This window comes from Salvelinus namaycush, unplaced genomic scaffold (genome assembly GCF_016432855.1).
Source record: "Salvelinus namaycush isolate Seneca unplaced genomic scaffold, SaNama_1.0 Scaffold1980, whole genome shotgun sequence".
NCBI lineage: Eukaryota > Metazoa > Chordata > Actinopteri > Salmoniformes > Salmonidae > Salvelinus > Salvelinus namaycush.
The window spans coordinates 8,526-22,500 of NW_024058764.1; the positions used below are offsets into that span (position 1 = coordinate 8,526).

At 40.1% G+C, this 13,975-nt stretch overlaps 1 protein-coding gene across 1 annotated transcript in view; it reads right to left on the bottom strand.

Moving 5' to 3' along the window:
- Positions 1–971: 971 nt before the first annotated feature.
- LOC120037915 (transmembrane protein 236-like) overlaps positions 972–13,975 on the bottom strand; it is a gene marked incomplete at its 3' end in the record, with an annotated part of 13,582 nt that continues 578 nt past the window's right edge. The window contains exons 1-3 of the mRNA XM_038983877.1: positions 11,419–13,975; positions 3,293–3,365; positions 972–1,101 (exon numbers count right to left, since the gene is read on the bottom strand). The exon at positions 11,419–13,975 is cut by the window's right edge and continues 578 nt beyond it. Coding sequence (XP_038839805.1) covers positions 972–1,101; positions 3,293–3,365; positions 11,419–11,669 — 454 coding nt within the window. The remainder of the gene's footprint in view (positions 1,102–3,292; positions 3,366–11,418) is intronic.

Sequence of the window (13,975 nt, forward strand, 5' to 3'; positions counted from 1 at the left end):
GGTACTGGTAGCTAGATATACAGTACCAGTACAAGATATACATCTACCAGTACAAGAATACATTACCAGTAACAGATATACATTACCGTACAGATATACATTACAGTAGCAGATATACATTACTAGTAGCAGGTATTCATTACCAGTAGCAGATATCATTTACCAGTACAAGATATACATTATAGTAGCAGCATACATTACTAAGTAGCAGATTATACATTACTAGGTAGCAGATTATACATTACTAGTAGCAGATATACACTAGTAGCAGAAGAACATTACTATTAGCATCAGATAGGCAGTATTCATTACTAGTAGAGATTATACTTATTAGAGCAGATATACATTACTAGTAGCAGATATACATTACTAGTAGCAGATATACATTACTAGTAGCAGATATACAGCACCAGTAGCAGATATACATTACTAGTAGCAGATATACATTAGTAGTAGCACTTGTAGCAGATATACTTTACTAGTAGCATCAGTAGCATAAATACATTACTAGTAGCAGATTTATCACTACCATCTGAAGTAAGTGAGGCAGTAACAACGGTACCTTGCCCAGTGAGGCAGTAAGAAACGGTTACCTTAGCCCAGTGAGGCCCAGTAAAACGGTACCTGCCACGTGAGCAGGAACAACCGGTACCTTGCCCAGTGAGGCAGTAACAACGGTACCTTGCCCAGTGAGGCAGTAACAACGGTACCTTGCCCAGTGAGGCAGTAACAACGGTACCTTGCCCAGTGAGGCAGTAACAACGGTACAATGCCCATTGAGGCAGTAACAACGGTACCTTGCCCAGTGAGGCAGTAACAACGGTACCTTGCCCAGTGAGGCAGTAACAACGGTACCTTGCCCAGTGAGGCAGTAACAACGGTACCTTGCCCAGTGAGGCAGTAACAACGGTACAATGCCCATTGAGGCAGTAACAACGGTACCTTGCCCAGTGAGGCAGTAACAACGGTACCTTGCCCAGTGAGGCAGCACGGCCGGATCCTCTCGATGATATCCACACAGATGAGAGAGAAGAGCACAAGAGAGACGGGCAGCTCAGAGAAGTGGTCCTGTCTGTACTGGGGTCCCTTATCCACCTGCACCTGAATGGACCGACGTAGAGCGAGATTGAGTTAGGGTTTAGGGCTAGGGGTTAAGGTTAGATGTCAGGGGTTAAGTTTAGGGCTAGGGGTTAGGGTTTTCCAAGGTCATCATTGGAAAATTTGAGACACCGTCAGGAAAACGTCTCCATAGAGACACCGTCAGGAAAACGTCTCCATAGAGACACCGTCAGGAAAACGTCTCCATAGAGACACTCCATAGAGAAACCGTCAGGAAAACGGTTCCATAGAGACACCGTCAGGAAAACGTCTCCATAGAGACACCGTCAGGAAAACGTCTCCATAGAGACACCGTCAGGAAAACGTCTCCATAGAGACACCGTCAGGAAAACGTCTCCATAGAGACACCGTCAGGAAAACGTCTCCATAGAGACACCGTCAGGAAAACGTCTCCATAAGAGCCACCGTCAGGAAAACGTTTCTCAAGAGGACACCGTCAGGAAAACGTTCTCCTAGAGACACCGTCAGGAAAAGTCTCATAGAGACACCGTCAGGAAAACGTTCATAGAGACACGTCAGGGAACACGTCTCATAGAGAGGACACCGCAGGAAAACGTTCTCATAGAGACACCGTCAGGAAAACGTCTCCATAGAGACACCGTCAGGAAAACGTCATCATTTGAGACAACGTCAGGAAAGTCTCCAGAGAGGACAACGTCAGGAAAAACGTTCTCAATAGAATAGAGACACGTCAGGAAAATGTCTCCATAGAGACACCGTCAGGAAAACGTCCTCAAGAGACACGTCAGAAAAGTCTCATGAGACACCGTCAGGAAAACGTCTCCATCGAGACACCGTCAGAAAACATCATCATTGAGACACCGTAAGGGGAAGGAAAACGTCGTCCATAGAGGACACCGGCAGGAAAACGGCTCCATAGAGACACCGTCCGGAAAACGTCCCATAGAGACACGTCAGGAAAAGTCTGCTAATAGAGACACCGTCAGGAAACGTCTCCATAGAGGACACCGTCAGGAAACGTATCCATAGAGACAACGTCAGGAAACGTCTCCATAGAGGGACACGTCAGGAAAACGTCTCCATAGAGACACCGTCAGGAAAACGTCTCCATAGAGACACCGTCAGGAAAACGTCTCCATAGAGACACCGTCAGGAAAACGTCTCCATAGAGACACCGTCAGGAAAACGTCTCCATAGAGACACCGTCAGGAAAACGTCTTCATTGAGATAGAAAAATCTAAAATCTTCGTTATAAGATTTTGGCAGTAAGATCTCATTGAATGTCCTGAACATCAGCGAAGGAGATACTATGAAAAAGGAATGTAGCTGGTATATGTTGTGACCAAGTGTTGGTTATTAGGGTTAAGGTTGGGGTGAGGCGGTTAGGGTTAGGGTTGGGGTGAGGCGGTTAGGGTTAGGGTGAGACGGTTAGGGTGAGACGGTTAGGGTGAGGCGGTTAGGGTGAGGCGGTTAGGGTGAGACTGTTAGGGTGAGACTGTTAGGGTGAGACTGTTGGGGCGAGACTGTTGGGGCGAGACTGTTGGGGCGAGACTGTTGGGGCGAGGCTGTTGGGGCGAGGCTGTTGGGGCGAGGCTGTTGGGGCGAGGCTGTTGGGGCGAGGCTGTTGGGGCGAGGCTGTTGGGGCGAGGCTGTTGGGCGAGTGTTGGGGCGAGCGCTGTGGTGCGAAGTGTTGGCGAGGCTGTTGGGGCGAGGTGTTGGGGGATGCGTTGGGGCGAGGCTGTTGGGGCGAGGCTGTTGGGGCGAGGCTGTTGGGGCGAGGCTGTTGGGGCGAGGCTGTTGGGGCGAGGCTGTTGGGGCGAGGCTGTTGGGGCGAGGCTGTTGGGGCGAGGCTGTTGGGGCGAGGCTGTTGGGGCGAGGCTGTTGGGGCGAGGCTGTTGGGGCGAGGCTGTTGGGGCGAGGCTGTTAGGGCGAGGCTGTTAGGGTGAGGCTGTTAGGGTGAGGCTGTAATGACATGACGTAACCTTGTGTTTGAGTTCCTACTTCATTCCACCGTGGATCAGGTTAATAGTCAACCTGTTGTATTTAGGATTGTTAGTGAGCACCTGACTCCCCGTCACATCCTGTACCTGTGTGTGTGTGTGTGTGTGTGTGTGTTTGGTCACTGTGCACACATACTCCACTCACGAGAGAGTCATAAAGTCAAGTGACACATGCACTCACATTTATATAATTTAAAAAAAGTATGTTTTACCTTGGAACCGGCGATCAGAATAGAGAAGCATGGTAACGTGCACAGAACCACATAGGCCAATGGTGTTGGTCTCCTGAAAAACAGCAGTCAATGACATACTACAATCCAAATCCTCCAATACCGCAACCCTGGTGTTGCAAGTGCCATGCACTACCAACTGAGCTACACAGGAAAATGTAATATATAAAGTCATGTATAATGAATAATGTAATGTATGACGTAAAATATGTTATGTATATTGAATCATGTATAATATAATGCGTAATGTATAATGCAAAGTGTGATGTATAACGTAATGTATAATGTAATGTGTACTGTATAATGTAATGTATAATATGATTGTAATGTATAATATGTATAATGTAATGTATTGTGAGGTATAATGTAATGTAATGTATAATGTAATGTATAATATAATGTATCATGTATAATGTAATGTATAAAGTAATATGTAATGTATAATGTAATGTGTAATGAAATGTAATATGTATAATATAATGTATAATGTAATGTATAATGTAATATATAATGTAAGGTATACTGTAATGTAATGTATAATGTAATGTGTAATGAAATGTATAATGAAATGTAATATGTATAATATAATGTATAATGTAATGTATAATGTAATATATAATGTAAGGTATAATGTAAGGTATACTGTAATGTAAAGTATAATGTAATGTATAATGTAAGGTGTACTGTAATGTAATGTATAATGTACAACGTAATGTATAATATGATGTAAAATATAATGTAAAATATAATGTAATACGTAATATGTAATGTATAATGCTAAGGGTGATGTGTAATGTATAATATGATATGTAATATATACTATGTATGATGTAACGTGTAATGTAATGTATAGTAAGGTATAATGTAATGTAATATATAATATAATATTTTATGTAATGTAATGTATAATGTTGCATATGTAATGTATAATATAATGTAATGTATAATGTATAATTCAAAGTGTGATGTATAATGTGTAATGTAAGGTATAATGTAATGTAATGTATAATGTAAGGTATAATATGATATGTAATGTATTATATGTATAATGTAATGTGTAATGAAATGTATGGTAAGGTATAATGTAATATAATGTATAATGTAAGGTATAATGTAAAGTAAGGTGTAATGTAAGGTATAATATATTGTAATGTAATGTATAATGTAAGCTATAATGTAAAGTATAATGTAATGTATAATGTAATGTAAGGTATAATGTAAAGTATAATGTAATGTATAATGTAAGGTACAATGTAATTAAAGTATAATGTAATGTATAATGTAAGGTACAATGTAATTAAAGTATAATGTAATGTATAATGTAATGTAAGGTATAATGTAATGTATAATGTAATGTAAGGTATAATGTAAGGTATAATGTAATGTATAAATAATCAAATCAAATCAAATTTTATTGGTCACATACACACATGGTTAGCAGATGTAATTGGGGGGGGTGAGTTGTAGCGAAATGCTTGGGCTTCTAGTTCCGATCAATGCAGTAATTAACCACCAAGGTCTAACCTAACAATTCCACAATTACTACCTTATACACACACACACAAGTGTAAAGGGATAAAGAATAGTACATAAAGAATCGACATGAGTGATGGTTTACAGAAAGGCATAGGCACGATGCAGTAGCTTGTATAGAGACAGTTAGATACATATGAGAGGGGTAATGTAGGGTATTAAACATAAAGGTGGCATAGTTAAAGGCTAGGATACAGTATTTACAAGGATGGCAGATGCAGTAGATGATAAGAGTACAGTTATACAATATATATGAGAGAGTAATGTAGGAGTATGTAAACATTATATTAAGTGGCATTGTTAAAGTGGCCAGTGATACATTTTTACATTATTTCCACAATTCCATTATTAAAAGGGTGGAGCTGAGTCAGTATGTGGCAGCGCCAACTAAATGTTAGTGGTGGCTGTAACAGTCTGAGGGCCCTTGAGATAGAAGCTGTTTTTCAGTCTCTCGGTCCCTGCTTTGATGCACCTGTACTGACCTGTACTGACCTAATGTATAATGTAATGTAAGGTATAATGTAAAGTATAATGTAAGGTATAATGTAATGTATAATGTACGGTATAATGTAAGGTATAATGTACGGTATAATATAATGTATAATGTAAGGTATAATGTACGGTATAATATAATGTATAATATAATGTATAATGTAAGGTATAATGTAAGTATAAGTAAAGCTAAGTAAGGTATAATGGTATAATGTAATGATACGTAAGTATAATATAATGTATAATGTAATGTTATAAGTATAAGCAAGGTATAAGTAATGTTAATGTACGGTAACTGTAAGGTATAATGTACGGTATAATATAATGTATAATGTAATGTATAATGTAATGTATAATGTAAAGTATAATGTAATGTGTAATGTATAATGTACGGTATAATATAATGTATAATGTATAATGTAAAGTATAATGTACGGTATAATGTACGGTATAATATAATGTATAATGTACGGTATAATGTAAGGTATAATGTACGGTATAATATAATGTATAATGTAATGTATAATGTAATGTATAATGTAAAGTATAATGTAAGGTATAATGTATAATGTAATGTATAATGTACGGTATAATGTATAATGTACGGTATAATGTAAAGTATAATGTACGGTATAATGTAAAGTATAATGTAAGGTACAATATGTAATGTAAGGTATAATGTATAAAGTAATGTATAATGTAATAACATGTATAATGTCTTGTATAATCTTATGTTTACTGTATAATGTAATGTATAATATGCTATGTACAATGCAATATGTAATGTATAATGTAATGTATAATGACATATGTATTGAAATATGTAATGTAAAATATAATATGTATAATGTGATGTGTACTGTATAATATAATGCATATGATATGCATAATGTAATGTATAATATATAATATGATAAGTATAATGTATAATGTAATGTATAATATGTAATGTATAATGTGATGTGTACTGTATAATATAATGCATATGATATGCATAATGTAATGTATAATATAATGTATAATATGATATGTATAATGTATAATGTAATGTATAATATGTAATGTATAATGTAATATGATATGCGTAATGTAAAATATGTTATGTATAATGTAATGTATAATATAATGTATAATATGATATGTATAATGTATAATATGTTATGTATAATATAATGTATAATATGATATGTATAATGTATAATATGTTATGTATAATGTAATGTATAATATGATTCTCCCCACTGTATAATGTGATGTACAGTGGGGAGAACAAGTATTTGATACACTGCCGATTTTGCAGGTCTTCCTACTTACAAAGCATGTAGAGGTCTGTAATTTTTATCATAGGTACACTTCAACTGTGAGAGACGGAATCTAAAACAAAAATCCAGTGTGTGTGCAAACCTGGTCAAGAACTACAGGAAACGTATGATCTCTGTAATTGCAAACAAAGGTTTCTGTACCAAATATTAAGTTCTGCTTTTCTGATGTATCAAATACTTATGTCATGCAATAAAATGCAAATTAATTACTTAAAAATCATACAATGTGATTTTCTGGATTTTTGTTTTAGATTCCGTCTCTCACAGTTGAAGTGTACCTATGATAAAAAATGTATGTATAATGTAATGCGTAATGTAATATATCATAAAAAGTGTGACGTATAATGTCATATGTCATGTGCAGTATAACAATGTCATGTATAGTGTGATATGTAACGTATAATATAATGTAATGTTTAATATAATGTCATGTATGTATAATGTAATGTATAATATAACAATATGATGTATAAAGTAATGTATAATGTGATTTATAACATATATGTCATGTATAACGTAATATAAGGTAAAAAGTAATGTTGAATATAATGTATAAAGTAATATGTAATGTAAGGTATAATAAATAATATAATGTATAATATAATGTAAAATGTAGTCTAATATGTAATGTCATGTATAATGTAATACACTGCTCAAAAAAATAAAGGGAACACTTAAACAACACAATGTAACTCCAAGTCAATCATACTTCTGTGAAATCAAACTGTCCACTTAGGAAGCAACACTGATTGACAATAAATTCCACATGCTGTTGTGCAAATGGAATAGACAAAAGGTGGAAATTATAGGCAATTAGCAAGACACCCCCAAAAAAGGACTGATTCTGCAGGTGGTGACCACAGACCACTTCTCAGTTCCTATGCTTCCTGGCTGATGTTTTGGTCACTTTTGAATGCTGGCGGTGCTCTCACTCTAGTGGTAGCATGAGACGGAGTCTACAACCCACACAAGTGGCTCAGGTAGTGCAGCTCATCCAGGATGGCACATCAATGCGAGCTGTGGCAAGAAGGTTTGCTGTGTCTGTCAGCATAGTGTCCAGAGCATGGAGGCGCTACCAGGAGACAGGCCAGTACATCAGGAGACGTGGAGGAGGTAGTAGGAGGGCAACAACCCAGCAGCAGGACCGCTACCTCCGCCTTTGTGCAAGGAGGTGCACTGCCAGAGCCCTGCAAAATGACCTCCAGCAGGCCACAAATGTGCATGTGTCAGCATATGGTCTCACAAGGGGTCTGAGGATCTCATCTCGGTACCTAATGGCAGTCAGGCTACCTCTGGCGAGCACATGGAGGGCTGTGCGGCCCCACAAAGAAATGCCACCCCACACCATGACTGACCCACCGCCAAACCGGTCATGCTGGAGGATGTTGCAGGCAGCAGAACGTTCTCCACGGCGTCTCCAGACCCTGTCACGTCTGTCACATGTGCTCAGTGTGAACCTGCTTTCATCTGTGAAGAGCACAGGGCGCCAGTGGCGAATTTGCCAATCTTGGTGTTCTTTGGAAAATGCCAAACGTCCTGCACGGTGTTGGGCTGTAAGCACAACCCCCACCTGTGGACGTCGGGCCCTCATACCACCCTCATGGAGTCTGTTTCTGACCGTTTGAGCAGACACATGCACATGTGTGGCCTGCTGGAGGTCATTTTGCAGGGCTCAGGCAGTGCTCCACCTTGCACTAAGGCGGAGGTAGCGGTCCTGCTGCTGGGTTGTTGCCCTCCTACGGCCTCCTCCACGTCTCCTGATGTACTGGCCTGTCTCCTGGTAGTGCCTCCATGCTCTGGACACTATGCTGACAGACACAGCAAACCTTCTTGCCACAGCTCGCATTGATGTGCCATCCTGGATGAGCTGCACTACCTGAGCCACTTGTGTGGGTTGTAGACTCCGTCTCATGCTACCACTAGAGTGAGAGCACCGCCAGCATTCAAAAGTGACCAAAACATCAGCCAGGAAGCATAGGAACTGAGAAGTGGTCTGTGGTCACCACCTGCAGAATCACTCCTGTTTTGGGGTGTCTTGCTAATTGCCTATAATTTCCACCTTTTGTCTATTCCATTTGCACAACAGCATGTGAAATTTATTGTCAATCAGTGTTGCTTCCTAAGTGGACAGTTTGATTTCACAGAAGTGTGATTGACTTGGAGTTACATTGTGTTTTTTAAGTGTTCCCTTTATTTTTTTGAGCAGTGTATATAATGTATAATGCAAAGTGTGATTATATAATGTAATATGTGTAATATAATTTACAATGATGCATTACTCATTACATATTATACATTACACGTTTTATTTAAGCAGTACGGCACGATGAGGTGTGGTATATGGCCAATATACCACGGATAAGGGCTGTTTGTAAGACCGAAGCAATGCGGAGTGCCTGAACACAGCCCTTAGCCGTGGTATACTGGCTATATATCACAAACCCCCCAAGGTGCCTTATTGCTATTATAAGCTGTTTACCAACGTAACTAGAGCAGTAAAAATAAGTGTTGTCATATCCGTGGTATTCGGTCTGATATACCACGGCTGTCAGCCAATCAGCATTCAGGGCTCGAAACATCTAGTTTATATTATGTAACATATCATGTATATCACGCAAAGTGTAATGTATACTATATAATGTATGTGATGTATAATGTAAAATGTAATGTATACTATATAATGTATGTGATGTAAAATGCAATGTATTCTATACAATGTATGTGATGTATAATGTAAAATGTAATGTATACTATATAATGTATGTGATGTAAAATGTAATGTACTCTATACAATGTATGTGATGTATAATGTAAAATGTAATGTATAATGCAATGTTCTAATTTATAATGTATGTGATGTCTAATGTATAATTACATTACGTTATAAATTGCAGGGCAAAAAATGCTTCAGAGTTCAAGTAACAGACACCTCTCAACATCAACTGTTCAGAGGACACTGCGTGAATCAGGCCTTCATGGTCGAATTTCTGCAAAGAAACCAAGTGAACTGGCGATTTCCGCATGTGTGGTTCACACAGTGAAGCATGGAGAAGATGTGATGGTGCTTTGCTGGTGACACAGTCTGTGATTTATTTAGAATTCAAGGCACACTTAACCAGCATGACTACCACAGCATTCTGCAGTGATACGCCATCCCATCTGGTTTGTGCTTAGTAGGACTAGAATTTGTTCTTCAACAGGAAAATGACTCAAAACACACTTCCAGGCTGTGTAAGGGCTATTTTACCGAGACGGAAAGTGATGGAGTGCTGCATCAGATGACCTGGCCTCCACAATCACCAGACCTCAACTCAATTGAGATGGTTTGAGATGAGTTGGACCGCAGAGTGAAGGAAAAGCAGCCAACACGTGCTCAGCATATGGGAACTCCATCAAGACTGTTGGAAAAGCATTCCTCATGAAGCTGGCTGAGAGAATGCCAAGAGTGTGCAAATCTGTCATCAACACCAAGCCATAAGACTCCTGAATGTCTCATCAATTGGCTGCCCAGACTATTTGCATTGCCCCCCCCCCCCCCCCCCCCCTCTTTTACACCGCTGCTACTCTCTGTTGTCATCAACTAAGCATAGTCACTTTAATAACTCTACCTACATGTACATATTACCTCAACTAACCGGTACCCCCCAGTATATGGTAAGCATTTCATTGTAACACCTGTTAAATTCAGCGCATGTGACTCATCACATTTTATTTGATTAGGGGCGTCAGTTTGGATGGGGAGTGTCGCTGCACAGCTATTTTCAGGTCTCTCCAGAGATGTTTGATCGGGTTTAAGTCCGGGCTCTGGCTGGGCCACTCAAGGACATCCCCACAGCATGATGCTGTCACCACCATGCTTCACCATAGGGATGGTGTCAGGTTTCCTCCAGATGTGACGCTTGGCATTCAGGCCAAAGAGTTCAATCTTGGTTTCATCAGACCAGAGAATCTTGTTTCTCAAGGTCAGTGTCCTTTAGATGGCTTTAGACAAACTCCAAGCGGGCTGTCATTGGCCTTTTACTGAGGAGTGGCTTCCGTCTGGCAACTCTAACATAAAGGACTGATTGGTGGAGTGCTGCACAGATGGTTGTCCTTCTGGAAGGTTCTCCCATCTCCACGTGGGAACTCTGGAGCTCTGTCAGAGTGACCATCGGGTTCTTGGTCACCTCCCAAACCAAGGCCCTTCTCCCCTGATTGCTCAGTTTGGCTGGGCAACCAGCTCCAGGAAGAGTCTTAGTGGTTCCAAACTTATTCCATTTAAGAATGATGGAGGCCACTGTGTTCGTTGGTACCTTCAATGCTGCAGAAATATTTTGGTACCCTTCCCCAGAATCTGTGCCACAACACAATTCTGTCTCGGAGCTCTACGGACAATTCCTTCGACCTCATGGCTTGGTTTCTGCTCTGACAGCTGTGTGCCTTTCCAAATCATGTCCAATCAACTGCATTTACCACAGGTGGACTCCAATCAAGTTGTGGAAACATCTCAATGACGATCAAGATGCACCTGAGCTCAATTTCAAGTCTCATAGCAAAGGGCCTGAATACTTATGTAAATAAGGTATGTTTTTTATTTTTAATACATTTGCAAAAAATCTCTAAAAACCTTCTTTCGCTTTGTCATTATGGGGTATTGTGTGTAGATTGATGAGAAAAACATATTTAATACATTTTAGAATAAGGCTGTAACGTAACAAAATGTGGAACAAGGGAAGAGGTCTGAATACTTTCCTAATACACTGTCTAATGTAATGTACTCACCACTGCGTGATGTCTGTGATGACCGTGCGCTGCTTGAGGACAAGGTACCGGAGTGGAACCCAGACCAGCAGAGATACAGAGGTAACGTAGGCTATGGAAGCTGCTACCACCAACCAATAGGCAGTCAGATCTCCTCTGACATGGAGCATCAGGGAAGCAAACCTCTCCATCACCACGAATATTGGAACACTGAGACAAGCGACCTGTAACACCTCGTACACCACCAGCTTGATCATCCGCCCTGATGGCATGTTGTCTTTAACCCTTGTTCCCCAGGGTTTAGATCCAGACCCTTCCTTTATCAACCTCTCACTCAACACCAGTCTGGTATGAAAGCCTTTCAATTCTCAGTCTGGTGTGAAACTACTCCTGTTGTCTGGAGCAGAAACCAGTGAACCCTCCTGTGGACTCTGCTCACCAACACTGCTTACACATCACTGCACAGCATCACACGACTCGGGAAATCGGATACTTTTATTACTAAGGCAATAAGGTAGTCACGCTCAACTTTTTATGGTGTCGCAAAAAGAAGCACTCCCATACTGTACTAAGGGGGAAAATATTGTTGAACATTACCCATGTCAACTAGATTATATATCCCAACCTAGAACATTACCCATGTCAACTACATTACCTATCAACCTAGAACATTACCCATGTCAACTACATTACCTATCAACCTAGAACATTACCCATGTCAACTACATTACCTATCAACCTAGAACATTACCCATGTCAACTACATTACCTATCAACCTAGAACATTACCCATGTCAACTACATTACCTATCAACCTAGAACACAATCAGTGTAAAAATAAATGCCAGTCATACAGAAATTATATAGTAAACCACAATATTCTGGACATTTGGCTTTTAGTTTTATTGTGAATACCAATGAATAAGCATGGTTAAAAGAGTAAATATTAACAGCTGGGTACATTTAACAGAACCTTTACAACTATCATGTTTGAAAGGTTAACCCATAGAGATCCTATTAAATGACAGTTAAACCAGGCATGACGTTTCACGGTTGATGCTACACTATACTGTCAGTTGATCCAATGGGATTTATATCCTCTTAAGGTCTGTTACATGCTCCGAGTATCAGGGATGTATAGACCAGAGCTAGGGGGCAGTAGAGGATGTAGTGACATCATGGACCAGAGCTACGGGGTAGTAGAGAATGTAGTGACAGCATGGACCAGAGCTACGGAGCAGTATATGATGTAGTGACAGTATAGACCAGAGCTAGGGGAGAGTAGAGGATGCAGTGACAGTATGGACCAGAGCTACGGGGTAGTAAAGAATGTAGTGACAGCATGGACCAGAGCTACAGAGCAGTATATGATGTAGTGACAGTATAGACCAGAGCTAGGGGGTAGTAGATGATGTAGTGACAGTATGGACCAGAGCTAGGGGGCAGTAGAGAACGTAGTGACATTATGGACCAGAGCTAGGGGGCAGTAGAGAACGTAGTGACTGTATAGACCAGAGCTAGGGGGCAGTAGAGAACGTAGTGACTGTATAGACCAGAGCTAGGGGGCAGTAGAGAACGTAGTGACTGTATAGACCAGAGCTAGGGGGCAGTAGATAACGTAGTGACTGTATAGACCGGAGCTAGGGGGCAGTAGAGAACGTAGTGACTGTATAGACCAGAGCTAGGGGGCAGTAGAGAACGTAGTGATAGCATGGACCAGAGCTAGGGGGCAGTAGAGAACGTAGTGACTGTATAGACCAGAGCTAGGGGGCAGTAGATAACGTAGTGACAGTATGGACCAGAGCTAGGGGGCAGTAGAGAACGTAGTGACAGTATGGACCAGAGCTAGGGGGCAGTAGAAGACAACACAGTAAATGACATTCCCCAGACTTGAAATGACAGGATTCTTTAGTTATATAAACATAACCTTCATCCACAGACCTATTGCTCGGTTCTACTTCAGATAAATACAGTCAGAGGCCAGTCTATAAGGGGTAGTTAAGGTTAGATAAATACAGTCAGAGGCCAGTCTATAAGGGGTAGTTAAGGTTAGATAAATACAGTCAGAGGCCAGTCTATAAGGGGTAGTTAAGGTCAGATAAATACAGTCAGAGGCCAGTCTATAAGGGGTAGTTAAGGTCAGATAAATACAGTCAGAGGCCAGTCTATAAGGGGTAGTTAAGGTTAGATAAATACAGTCAGAGGCCAGTCTATAAGGGGTAGTTAAGGTTAGATAAATACAGTCAGAGGCCAGTCTATAAGGGGTAGTTAAGGTCAGATAAATACAGTCAGAGGCCAGTCTATAAGGGGTAGTTAAGGTCAGATAAATACAGTCAGAGGCCAGTCTATAAGGGGTAGTTAAGGTTAGATATATACAGTCAGAGGAACAGCAGCTCCTGGATCTAAAGGGTTAAAATGAGAGAACACTTCTTATGAGCTATTTAAATATAGACCTAAAATCAGGAAGGACATCACATTCACTTTCTATCATGACAAATTCTGTAAAGTACTGTGCATGTAAAATAGCATAACAATAATCAAATATAAATTAAAACGCACTATAAAAAAAACTATCAAT